General features: G+C 38.7%; 1 protein-coding gene across 6 annotated transcripts in view; it reads left to right on the forward strand.

The window, feature by feature from the left end:
• PHLDB2 (pleckstrin homology like domain family B member 2) overlaps positions 1–12682 on the forward strand; it is a 65316-nt gene that overhangs the window by 33875 nt on the left and 18759 nt on the right. For 2 of the 6 annotated variants that reach the window (XM_005523983.3, XM_014253413.2), the window contains exons 7-12: positions 2577–2705; positions 6240–6395; positions 7145–7255; positions 7951–8040; positions 11215–11358; positions 12157–12330. In XM_005523983.3, the coding sequence (XP_005524040.3) occupies positions 2577–2705; positions 6240–6395; positions 7145–7255; positions 7951–8040; positions 11215–11358; positions 12157–12330 (804 nt within the window). The remainder of the gene's footprint in view (positions 1–2576; positions 2706–6239; positions 6396–7144; positions 7256–7950; positions 8041–11214; positions 11359–12156; positions 12331–12682) is intronic. The other 4 variants (XM_014253417.2, XM_014253415.2, XM_014253420.2 and 1 more) reach the window with 4 other exon arrangements.

The raw sequence follows: 12682 nt of genomic DNA on the forward strand, positions 1-12682 counted from the left end.
ACCAAGTCCAGATCCTGCAGTTAAGTGAGGATGAGCAGCAGGAGCATGGATTTTGTTCCCATGCCAAGCAGATGTGGAGGCAGCCACACACCTGCCTCAGCTGCAAAGTCATGAAGAAAGATTCACAAAGAACTTCTAGAAGAACTTGCCCTGATTCACTTATAGAAAACACTGCATGAAAAATTTCTCGTTCACTTCTCTTTTCTCATCCTCATTCAAATTACTTTTTGTGAATTAAATGGACTTCACCAATGCGCAGCCTGAGTTGTCAGCAAACTTAACTCCACAGCTGCAAAACATGTAATGCGTCTCATTGCTGAAGGTGATATTTCCTGTTAAGACTGCACATTTTGAAGGGAGCCAGTTTGGTGGGATATTAGCACTTCCTATGCTATAAATAGACCAGATGAGTATCACTTTCAATCTCAAAGGAATACATTTCTAATTTCTTGATGCATGTAACAGTATCTCTGGCAGGATTCTCAGGGAGTTTTATCCTTGGTGATGATGTCTCCTCACACTCGAGGTTTGACTTGCTTGTTGATGAATGAGCATGCTTGTAGCAGTGCATAGACATTTAGAGAGCTATTTATAGTTTCAGAGGCACTGCAGCTAAGGTCAGAGAAGTCCTTGCTGCTTTGGATGGCTGGGTGGGCAGAAAAGGCAGGTGTGAAACAAGGTGGCAGATTGCGGGCTGAATGTTAAATGGACAGCAGAGTTTGTGTGGAGGGGAACTGCCAGTTTATCCATGGCTTTCCTTCTGTGTTGGAAGTAGGGATGAGTCAGCAAATGGAGCTTCTTGGGGACAGCAGTCTGGAGGTGACCTCTCAGGAATTGCATGCTTCTCCCTCACAGTGCAGCTACATCCTCTGTATTTCTGATGCCTGCTGCTGCTGTTGTAAGATAGAGGCTAGTACAGGAAGTTCAGGGCATAGAATATGCTGGCTCAGTTGCTCATTTTCACACGCTTATTAAAATGTATTTGTGTTCATCTGATTGTATGAACTGAGAAGCTGCACGTGTAAATGAACATAATGGAGCTGAGACTCTGGTTGACATTGGGCTTGAATAAAAATTCTTCCTGTTGTTTTTAGATACTGGGAAAACTGAATCCCATCCCCTGATCCCACTCAGATTTAGAGATAAAATCATAAAGAAAGCAGGCAGCTAATACATGTTTATTACTATGCCTCTGCCATGCATAAGGGTTTGAGAAACTTGTCAGGCATAGCAAAGAGGAAGTTTTCCCACAGTTTGAAATGGCAAGTACTGTGTACTGAAAGACATTCCTTCTCTGTGGCAAAGGGTGATGCAATGTCCAGTCATACAGCACCTGCTGCGCCACACGTTTGATTTCAAAATTAAGTAATAGTTGGGACTGGAAGGAGTGGAAATAAATAGATGCTGTGACAGAATTCAACTTTTCTTGGAGTAGTCAGAATACTGCTAATTTTTGAGTATTAAGGAGAGCTAGAGACCGTCTGGAAGGAGATACATTACCACCAAACAACAAGTAATAAAAGAGAAGACAAAAAGTCAGAACAGCAAGTAAGAAAAGAGAGCTATGCAGGTGTGATGCAGGTGCTAGAAGACAGCAGAGAGCCTGGCTTCATTATTTATGCCTGGCAGATCAGGCATAAATTGTTTTTTTCCATTTATTAACTGCTGAAAATGCATCTGCCATGTCAGCCAGTGTAGATGTAAGTGAAAGACATTGAAAAAATTCTCTGTGCTCTGATTTATTGGTTCCCAAACTTTGGTCCGCAGATAAATGACAGTCTACAGGCAAGTTTTAAGTGATGTACAGCCAGTCTTTGGAGCAGTGTTGCACAGTAAATCATGTAGTATTTGATTACAAAGATTAAAAGGCCAAAGGCTTTGGAGGGTGACAGTGTGCTGATTACTGCTGGTTGAGTAGAACAAAAGGAAAGCTGAACTAGTTGAAGGAGACCAAGGAATCTTTCCCCTGTGATCCCCCTGAACAGGTTTCAGTTCCTGTATTCTGAAGCAAAAAGGCTGGATCACTTGGTGTTTCTGCTGCAACAGGATTTCCTAGCCCAGAGTTTTCTTTATAATGCTCTGTCTCATTCTGGCTTTCCACTGCTTGCTAAATGTACTTATCTGTACACAGCCACACAGGCATGAAATTCATTCTCCTGGGAAGGTCCATTTCTCCCTCACCACCAAACTGCAGTCATTTTCCATCCACTTTCCTTTCTAAAAGCTGCTCTCTCTCTCAGCTTCATCAGTTACCTCACTAACATGGCTACAGTTCCCTTAAATTTATTTTTCTTTTTACGTTTGGTGAGACAAGTGTTTGGGCGGGGGGCTTTAACAGCATCATCCAGGCACAGGTCCAAAGCACAGTGATGAGGGAGAGAATTAATCACTCCACTAAAATGATGAATGTTTTGTTTTGATCCTTTTGCATCCCACCATTGCATTTCAACTAATGAGGTTTCTGTCTCTGACCTGCATGCTTCAATTGTTCAGTAAGGTTTCGCCACACAGTCATAATCACTAACAACTGCTTGGGTTTGAAGATAATTGTCTTTATTTTCTGGTTCATGCTTCAGGAAAAGTTAAAACTTGATGCTGAGAGGGAAAAACTAGAGAGGCTTCAGGAGCTTTACTCCGAGCAGAAGACGCAGCTTGATAATTGCCCTGAGTCCATGAGGGAACAGTTACAGCAGCAGCTGAAGAGGGTCAGTAGAAAGCTTCAAGATTGTGCTAATTTTTTTTATTTTGTCGATTTTTAATTTTTTTCTGTAGTTAAGTGTAACATTTTCTCTTTCAAGTATCCAGTGTCTGAACATATTTGCAACTTAGAATTGTAATAGTCATGAGGGTTATGTTGTTTTTTTGGGGTTTTTTTGAATGCTTATAATAGATTATGTGCATGATGGCAAATAAGTAATGTGCAAATGTGTGGATTAGAAATCATATGGAGTTGAATGTTTCTAAAGCTTTGGGTCACTTGCCTGTAATTAGCCCTTTAGGCCTGCTGGATGATGTGGTAGCTGTTGTGATGTTTAGATGGATGGTGGAACATCATTCTTTACCTCTGTTAGCAAAGACAGGAATTGTCCAGTAAATTACCATCTCAGTAAAGCCATGGATAACTTCTATTTTTCACTATATAACTTAGCTGTCAGCCTGAGCTGTACTTTGAAAAATTAATTTTGAAGATTTTATCACTTACTAAAATAGCTTTATTTTGGTCTCCATTTTCAACAGTGTCACACTTGTATAAATGAACTGTGCATAAAGACCATTTGCAATTTTATTTTAGTTTGTATTATTTGTAAGCAAGAAAATGACAATATTGTCAGTGAAAGCACCCTTAGTTTCTGTGGAAAAATCTTAGTATTCATTAGCCTTAAGTGGGTTATACAGCACATACTGTTATTTTATAATAATTTTACAAGTTTAAAAGCATTGTTAGGGGAAGCTCAAGAGACCATCTAAGAGTTAAATCTTCTCTTCTGTCTTGGATGTTTGTATCAGGAATAAAGGCTGTAATAGCAGCAATGAAAGAAAGGTTTTTCTGCTTTTTAGGAAGTAGTCTTTAGATGTAGTTTTATTTGCAGAACTCTATTTTATTTTTTTTCAGAGCAAAAAATTTAAAAAAGCCCAGTTTTGGAAACAACAATGTTAAATTCTCAGTTGCTACAGAAAAAGTGTTCTGGTTTTGAGACTCCTAAAGATTTTTGTATGTTGCCTTAAAAAAGGGGGAGAGGTATTACGTAATGTCTCATACATATTAAAAGAAAGGAAGCTTTTCCTCTGCAGTCACATGCTTGAATGTATTAATTCATGAGATGCTGCAGTCTTGTGCTGTGGGATGATAGTAAATCTCTTTTCATTATTGACTGCCAAGAGGGTTCTAGGTTAAATTTTAATTTTTTTTTAATTTTTGTTTTTGTTCCTTGCAAGTTGTCTTAATAATGATTTTAGATTTGAAAGTGGGATGAAACTGGAAATGTGGGGGTGTAGTTAAGTGTCCAGTTAGTTCTAATGCACATTATTCCAGGTCAGTTGTAGTGGGAGTTTGCTGTGGCTGCTGTGGTCAGTGTAGTAGAAGCTATCACTGAATCTGTGCCCAGTAGCTCTCAAACTGATCTCAGGTGTGAGAGCAGTTATTAAATGATTTTAAGTATTGTACACAAAATGGAGAAAATATCTTCCCCAAAAGTAGCTGGGGAGAAACAACAAGAGAAAGATGTGGACCTGTTGGAGTGAGTAATTGGGAGGAGGCCACAAAGATGAGCAGATGGCTGGAGCACTGCTCTTGTGAGGAATGGCTGAGAGAGCTGCCTTCAGCCTGGAAAAGAGAAGGCTCCAGGGAGCCCTTACAGCACCTTCCAGTACCTGGAGGGGTCTTCTAGGAAGTTGGAGAGGCACCTTTTAAAAGAGCAGGTACTGGTAACCCAAGGGGTGATGACTTCAAACTGGAAGAGGGGAGGTTCATATTAGATGTGAGGAAGAAATTTTTTACTCACAGCTCAGTAAGGCACTGGAACAGGTGGCCCAGCAAACCTGTAGACTCTTCATGCCTGGAAGGGTTAAAAGCCAGGTTGGATGGGACTTTGAGCAACTTGGTCTAGTGTAAGGTTCCCTGCCCATTGCAGGGGTTCCCATCCCATGGCAGGGGTTTGGAATGAGATGATCTTTAAGGCCTCTTCCAACCCAAACCATCCTGTGAAATTCCCAAGTCTGCAACACGTTCTATTGTGCTACTTTACTAACAGCAAGGAACGAATGAAGGAGAGAAATTCCCTTGTGGTTCTCTGGGGCTTCAGTAACTTGGTAATTTGTGCCCAGGGGAGCGGGCAGCCAATTTCACTTAGCAGCTGACTACTGGGTGGGTCTGGAGTCCTGGTTGGGGTGGGCAGCTGGAAAATTCTTGCTTCCCTCTGTCTGAAACACACAGACACTCTCCCTGTTGGGCAGGATGTGTATTTTAAATGCCCCTAGTTGGCTTTTTCATCATCAGTTGCCTTCTCTGAAGTTTGTTCTACTGCCTCAGAAGCAATTATTGTTGTGTACAATAGGCTGAATTTACTGACTTTCATGGCCCAGGAAAAGCCCTTTTGGGTTTTTTGGGAATGCTGAAGATGTCTGGCCAGTAGCTGCTTTCCTGTAAATTTTAGCCTATGCCTTTGCTTTTGATCTCTTCACCGTCTCCTTGAAGTGAAGAGTACATCTTTGGAGTGTAAGGGGAAGATGTTTGTATTCCATGGAGGAACTTGGGATTCTTCAGTTTCTTCATCTGTGTCTTTCTCTGGCACATCTGAACCTGATATCAAATTCCTTTTGTAGAGACCTACCTTAGCAGTGGCTTATCTTGGCCACTAACCTTTGCCTTAGGTTGAAATAAGGAAAGGAACAAGTTTGCTTTCCTTCCAGGATGTAGGTTTTCTTGTGCAGCAAGTCATGTACAATGTGCTTGTTTTAGAGAGCCTTACCATTTACTAATGCTGCAATTATTAAACACACCCTTTTCTTCAGGACTCTGAAACTTTTAAGCAAGAGTTCATATTATGAATGCACAGATGTTGCAGGAAGAAGATGAGCATTCATTTCTTGTGCTGAAAAGCACCATGAGTTTTATCTCATCATCCCTAAGCGGAAGGCAGGTGTGTTCTTATTTCTTGGTTCATTTCAGCAGCATTCAACTTCTTATTTTTCTGACAAAACACGATATCTGTTCAGGGGAATGCATAAAAGTGGGCTGATACATGTTCTGAAGTGCTGTACCTACCGGCTAGGGTGGATGACTAGAGTCCTTAATGGCACAAAGAGCAATTTTCAGCAGTTCATTCCATGTGCACTTCTCTGGGGGTACTGGTGTGTCCTTTTTGGTTGGAAAGCAGATGCCCTCAGAGTTTGGCATCAGGCTTTGGTGGTGTTCCAGCCAGGCTACAGCAGAGCTCAGCCAGCTTGAGAGGCTCCACTTGCTCTGAGGGCTGCAAAACTCCTCACCGTGCAGGTGCTTCTTAGCAAGAGGCACAGTAGGAATGATGGAGAAACCAACATCAAAATAATAATTAGCCCTATTTACTCTCTTATGCAAGTAGTTCATTAAAAGTATTGAGATCCTGGTGAGACATGTTGTAGAAAATACATAAATATAATTACTTTTAGGTTGATTTTTATTTTTGTTTGTAAGTACCTCTACTCTGGTGTCAGTGAAAGCATGATTATGTTTTTTGATACTACCTTTTTTTTCCCTTAAGGATGCTGATATTCTGGACATAGAAAGCAAACACTTTGAAGATTTAGAATTTCAGCAGCTTGAACATGAAAGCAGGTTAGATGAAGAGAAGGAAAATCTGACACAACAGCTCCTGCATGAAGTAGCTGAATATCAGCGCAGCATTGTCAGTAGAAAGGTAAGAGCACCAACACTCAATTCTTTGTTGTTGAACATAAAGGCAAGGAAATGGATCTTACAACCTGCCCATCTGCAAGAAATAATGCAAAACGTTCCTTTTTGAAAGACTTTTTGAAGCAGAGCAAAGACCATGGCCCAGTGACATCCCACACAGATCAAATAATGCCCTTATCCAAGAAGAAAGAAATTAGTAACATTTCATGCCCTGTTTGCATATTTCATGTGAAAATCAAACTAATTTGCTCCAAAAAAAGTACCAAAGATTTTTTTTTCCCCCTCTTTAAGAAAGGAGATTTGTACTCTGGACAAAACTACAGTTATTTTAGGCTTGTTATTGATTTTGCTGTTAAATGGTTTTGTTAAAATAATAGTAGAACACCAAATTAAGAAAATACAGTCATTTTAAAAATCAGTTATGAAGGTCCTATCTCAATCAATTAAATACCACTTTTTTCAGAAATCCAAGGTTGGATCTCCAAACCAGTTCTGTTTAGTATACAGATGCTTGTCACTGTATTATCAAAGAATATATGCAGTTATTCTTTTGTCTCTTGAGTAAGTTTTCCCTTTACTGTCTAATTCTTATTTAATTATCTCCTTCAGAGCAGTGAGCTGTCTTGTAAAAACTTATTTTCCTGCTGCTTAGTCATGCATATGAATAAGTGAACTTTCATGAATAGGATCTTTGCTGCAGGTTGCCTTGAGATTTGAAGAAAAATCATGTCAATTATGATTTTCTTATATTAGGAAAAGATTTCTGCTCTCAAAAAACAAGCCAATCATATTGTCCAACAAGCACAAAGAGAACAAGATCATTTTGTAAAAGAGAAAAACAACTTAATAATGATGCTGCAAAGGGTAAGTATTTTTTGTCTTATCAAACATTTTATAGAGTAAAAGCATTTTATAGAGCATTTTATAGAGTAAAAGAATGTGGAGCACAAGAAGAACATCAATTGTGCAGAAGATAGCAAGTTGGTAATAATGTGACAGACATTCAACTTTAAAAGAAAAGGAAATCTTTTGCAGTCAATCAGCAGATATTCTTAAGAGAAAGCATTACTGGCAGTGGATAATCACGGGACCCGCGTGCTGAAGCTGGAGGCTTGTGCTCCCTGTGTGGCTACTGGGACTGTGCACAGAGTGCTCAGATTTTTGGCCTGTAATAGCTACTGCAAGGCCATGAGATGAGCTACTTCACAGCAGCTAACATCTGGTAAAAAGCTGGCATGAGCCCTTCACGTGCATTTTATGTTCTGCTTTTAATCATGAGAGAAACCATGTTTAGTTCACTAGGCAGAATTATCATTTTCAAAATGCTGAAGAAGCACTGACTTGGTTTGGCTGTGGCTGTTAAATAAAGTCTTTCATTTGTTTTTTGTTCTGTACCTCCGTTTTTTGTTCAGTTCTGTTCTAAAAGGATGAAGATGAAGCTCTGCTGTGCAGTTTCAGTCTTCTGTCCCAGTAGTTCTTCACACAGATAAGGAAATTACTAACATTTATTTTCACTACATGGCTGATGGTATTTAATATAAAATGTCTGGTTTTAACAGGAAAAAGAAAATCTCTGTAATCTGGAAAAGAAATATTCCACACTTTCTGGAGGAAAGGGATTTCCTGTCAGTCCCAATAGTCTGAAAGAGGTAAAGAGTTTCTCTGCTTTTGACATTACCATAACTAATTTTTAATAATGCTTCATAGAAAAGCACTTCAGTATGTAGGATTTAGTGAAGTCCTAGTCATCAAATCTTTACAATGTAATTTCGTACCATTTTTTAAAGTTATTCATAGAAGTCTAAATTTATTAGTGAGCAACAATAGCTTCTCTTGACATTCTTCCAAATGGAGCTGGTATCGCTTTAATCTCTTGCTGTGGAGAAATTATTGTTTTTATGTGTGTGGACTGTGTGTGTATGTCTTAAGTTTCTCAAAATAGACAATTAACCTCATTGAAGAAGAATGAGAACAGAGTAACTGTTCAAGTACAAACACAATTTGGTCTTAGTTTTGCGCTGTAGATTTTATCATTGCCTCCCCTCCCTTATTCTAAGACTCTGCTAAAGAATCACAAATGTACATTTTGTTCTTTTTAAAAAGCATTAATTTGAAGACTTCAAGCTATTGTGGTTCTAAGATACATATTGAGATGCTTATTTCACTTTTTTGAACAGTTAGAGGAAGCAGAAAATTTAGCATTTAAAATATACTGACAGGCATCTATGGCTGCTTCATTAACTTCTGCTTAAGAGTACTGACTGGACTTGCTGGATCTGCTTGTATCAAAGCCCTGAGCAAGGTCTGCCACATCTAATGAAGTAGGTGTCACTCTGGGAGGTTGGGCTCCCAAAGTCTAAAGCAACTACATATCCTTTCAGCACCTGGGAACTGGGGTCTTGCTTATCTGATCTCCAAGTTCCTAGTGTGCAGTTTCACAGACCAGTGGGATTGAGCACCCTTCATTGATTGTATAGACTTTAAATGTCCAGAGTTGTGTTCTGATCTGGACATCTGACCTCCCACCAGGACATCTGGCAAGTCTAAGCTTCATGTTTTTCCTTTTGAGATGGATGTGCCCATTCTTTCACTGGAGAGTGAGTGCTATCTGCTTGTTTTTTTCCACATACACTCCATGACTTGTTTACTCACATACTTGAAAATGCAACTAAATTAAGTGAGGCTACGCTCTTTTTAATGAAATGGATTATTCAGTGGTGTCATTCCAGTCACCGCAGCGAAGTCAGTCAGGACTTGCTCCAAGGCAAATAAGAGAAGGAACAGCAAGGGTTATCTGTTTCATCCTCAGTTTCCACAGACTGTCCTACAAAAGAAATACCTTTGCCAGATGTCATGTTTGTCTTGGTCCAGTTTAATTCTTCTCTGACTGTCCTGGCACCTTCACAAATCAGTCACCAAAGACAGATTTACAGAGACTGCTGGCACAGCAGGTCATTTCACCATAGGGTTGCTCATGCATCAGTCAAGTCTGTGGTTCAGTGCTTGCCAGCCCTCTTCACCAAAGCACACATTTGTAACCCTCTGCCATCCCTTGTGAGCTGACTCACAGACTGCACAGCAAGAGAGTGACACTGCCTCACATAAAGAAGCAGGATGCTTATCCCAGTACTTAAATAAGCAAGGAAAATCAATGCTTTTTAAAAGTTCAGCATTGAAAAAATTATTTGGATGACTAATCTGCTTGAAACCATTTATTTAATTAAATGTAACAGGGGCCTGAGCTAGTGCACAGCACAGTCATTTGTTCCTTGCTTAGGTTTTTATTCCCCTTCTAAATCCTCATTGGCATTGTGAGTCAGAACTGAATGCTCTTTATATAAAGGTGAAAGTGTTTGTATCTTTAATATTAACACAATATTGCATTACAGAATTGCTGAGTTTTGGTTACTGATAAACTGCCATTACAAGATGGTTAAGCAAGTTTTATGTTATTTCTTACTGGATTCTATTTTACTGTACTGTTGTCACGTGTTTTGAGAGATAAACTTTAGTATCTTAGCCAGTTTCCTCAATTAATGCGTCATCAAACAATATAAGGGTTAAGATTTGCCTCCCTTTTGTAGAGTGCTTTGTTCATTGTATGATACGTAATTTTCCAGAATTGTCTTATCTGCTTGAAATAACTTGATGTCGTACATTGAAAATTATGCTAATAGATAGTAATGCTGGTATTTCTTTTCAAGTTGTTTTCTATGATCATTGGTAAATTTAGGCATTTCTAAAAAGAAGAAATACTATAGCAGTCTGTGGCTTTTCTTATGGAATTGCTGATGTGTGCACAGTGGTATGTCACTCTCTTGGTGCAGTAATGGAAGCACAGCCCTTGCCACACACTGTCAGTGTGAAAGCAGCTTTACACCTTGATTTAAAAATATTTCTAGCTCATCTTTATGACATTGCTTCAACAGTGATTTACTCTTCCTTTTGCATAGCCTTGTTTTCTATGGAAAAGAAATTAGGACATTTGATTTTCTACAGCCTGATAACCTATGCACAGTGGATAAGAATCCATATTTTACTTTTTAAAAAACATTTGTGCAGTTAACAACAAAATACATGCAATAACTACATTTTGCCATCATATTTTAAATCTGCTTGCATAAATCTTCTCAGCAGGCAGAAGCACACTGATGTTCCTGCTGTCCCTCAGTCCATCACTTTCTGTATGACTGCTTAATTTAAAAAAAAAAAAAAAAAAGGCAAATTGTAATGGCTGCAGGGCTAACAGAACTTACAGCATCTCTTACCTGGTTCTTCTGGTAACAATCAAAAGTCAGAAGTGTCTTACAGACAATGCAAATGGAAGATGGGTTAGTGTAATTTATGGGAATGGCTTGTCCTTATAGAAGTTCTTTCCAGTTCTGTTAGTCATTTGATTTACTCAAATTAGCCTAATAGTTAGGCAAGAAACAAATCAGGTTATTTAATCAGGGACAAAAAAAATAAATTAAGATCTCAGGATAAGATTTATTCTTCCTTTTCGTCCAATCTGCTTTCATGAGAAAGAGCTACATAATTTCTAAAGGGCATTTGCATTTTAGTAAAATCTTTTGGACACTTAATGTACATTTGCACTTTGATTACATGTTTTTGTAATTAAATTAAGAACAACTTTCAGAATCTAAGTATTTAACATTTGAAAATCTTGGTGCTAATTTTACTTTATTTATGATTAAGTATTTCAATGATAAGAAATATTTGGCTGAATCACCCTAAACTAACTTTCATTGTACTGGATATATTAATACTCTTGCATGTCTTTTGGCTTTTGCTCCTTTTAACTTCTGAATTCCTCCTTTTAGGGCTATATCAGTGTAAGTGAAATTAGTGAGCTGTATGGCAATTCCACGAATATATCCCCTTCCACTCAGACCCCCTCAGATGTTGAAGCAGTTGCCACTGAGCCTTCCACGGCTGTGCTGACGAGCCAGCCACAAAATAAAGAGGTTTGTTTGAGAGACATTTCCCTTTGTTTGCATTGTTCTTTCATGGCTGCCTTTTTATTTTCTTTATTTTTTTTAGTTTTTGGTAATTCAATGTGTAACAAACTGACCCTAAAGCAAACTGCCCTCTGCCAGTTACCAAGTCAGATAGCAAGTTAATAGTAACACTGAAGGACTGCTCCAGCTGTAAAGTGTCTTTCATGAGGTAGATGGGACTCTGAAGGCCAAAAACCCTGAATTCTTATGACCCAAGCAGCACTAAGTGACAAACTTTGCCTGCCAAACACTATAATGTAATGCACCTTTGGGAAACGGTCTGTGGACAAGCTTATGACAACTTGATTAGTGGTTTTCAGGTGTTCATTTTGTATGTTTTGTAGCTTCTTTTTCTTCCCCCCCTGTAAGGTGGTAGAAGTATATCTTGAATAGTTATGGGAGATTAATAGCTTCTACCTGTCTTAGCTATTCCATGGAGTCTGTCCAGTCTGTTTTCTAGCTTACTTTCTTTTCCTCATTCTTGTGAAATTTTGAATAAATCCCCTTTTAAAGGAGCAGAGTAAACTTATAATTGTAAAGCCACGTACTTCTGCATTGCAATAAGGCAGAAACTGGTTTAGAATTTGGCATCTGTGTGCTGCTTCTGGTTGCTCAGTATGCCTTGAGAGTTGCAGTAGAGTACACCTCCTTTCCTGCTAAACACTCCAACAAACACAGTGCTAAAACTGCAGCTTTTATGTGCCGTATCTTTTGAGAAATTCCAGAAAGAAAACTCTGTGTGTAATTTCTCTTTTTTCTATAAAGCTAAGATCACCTCTCTGTTCTGGATTTGTGTTTCCTCACTCTCTTTCTCCTCGCTCTATTGCTCAACTTCCATCAGTCCATTGGCCTGAGGTCATGGCTACTCATGTAGATCCTATTCCTTTATCTGATACACCTCCACCTCTGCCAGCTAAGAAACACCGCAGGCAACAACAGGTAACAGATTCAAAGCTGATAACTTGGGATTATTTTGTTTTGTTTGCTTTTGTTATGGTGGCCACAAAGTTGATTTATGTGTGAGGACTTTAGAGTGATAGACTGTAAGTTGATTGTTCTTGCAGTGTGTTGCACTTACAGGCACTGCTCATTTAAAAATCAACACAATGTACTATAGAATGTTTCTGAAAAAGAATTCACCTTATATTGCAGAGGCAAATATTAACATTCAGGAGCCATTGTAACTATCAGAGGACTTGCACCAATAATGTACATGTGAAATCCTAAATTAATTTTTCATATACATTTGAACAATGCCTTTCAAAAGCTGTAGTGGTTTTAAGCCAGTAAT

Source organism: Pseudopodoces humilis, chromosome 2 (genome assembly GCF_049639895.1).
Source record: "Pseudopodoces humilis isolate 2021_Gansu_Grassland_sample_001 chromosome 2, ASM4963989v1, whole genome shotgun sequence".
Classification (NCBI taxonomy): Eukaryota; Metazoa; Chordata; class Aves; order Passeriformes; family Paridae; genus Pseudopodoces; species Pseudopodoces humilis.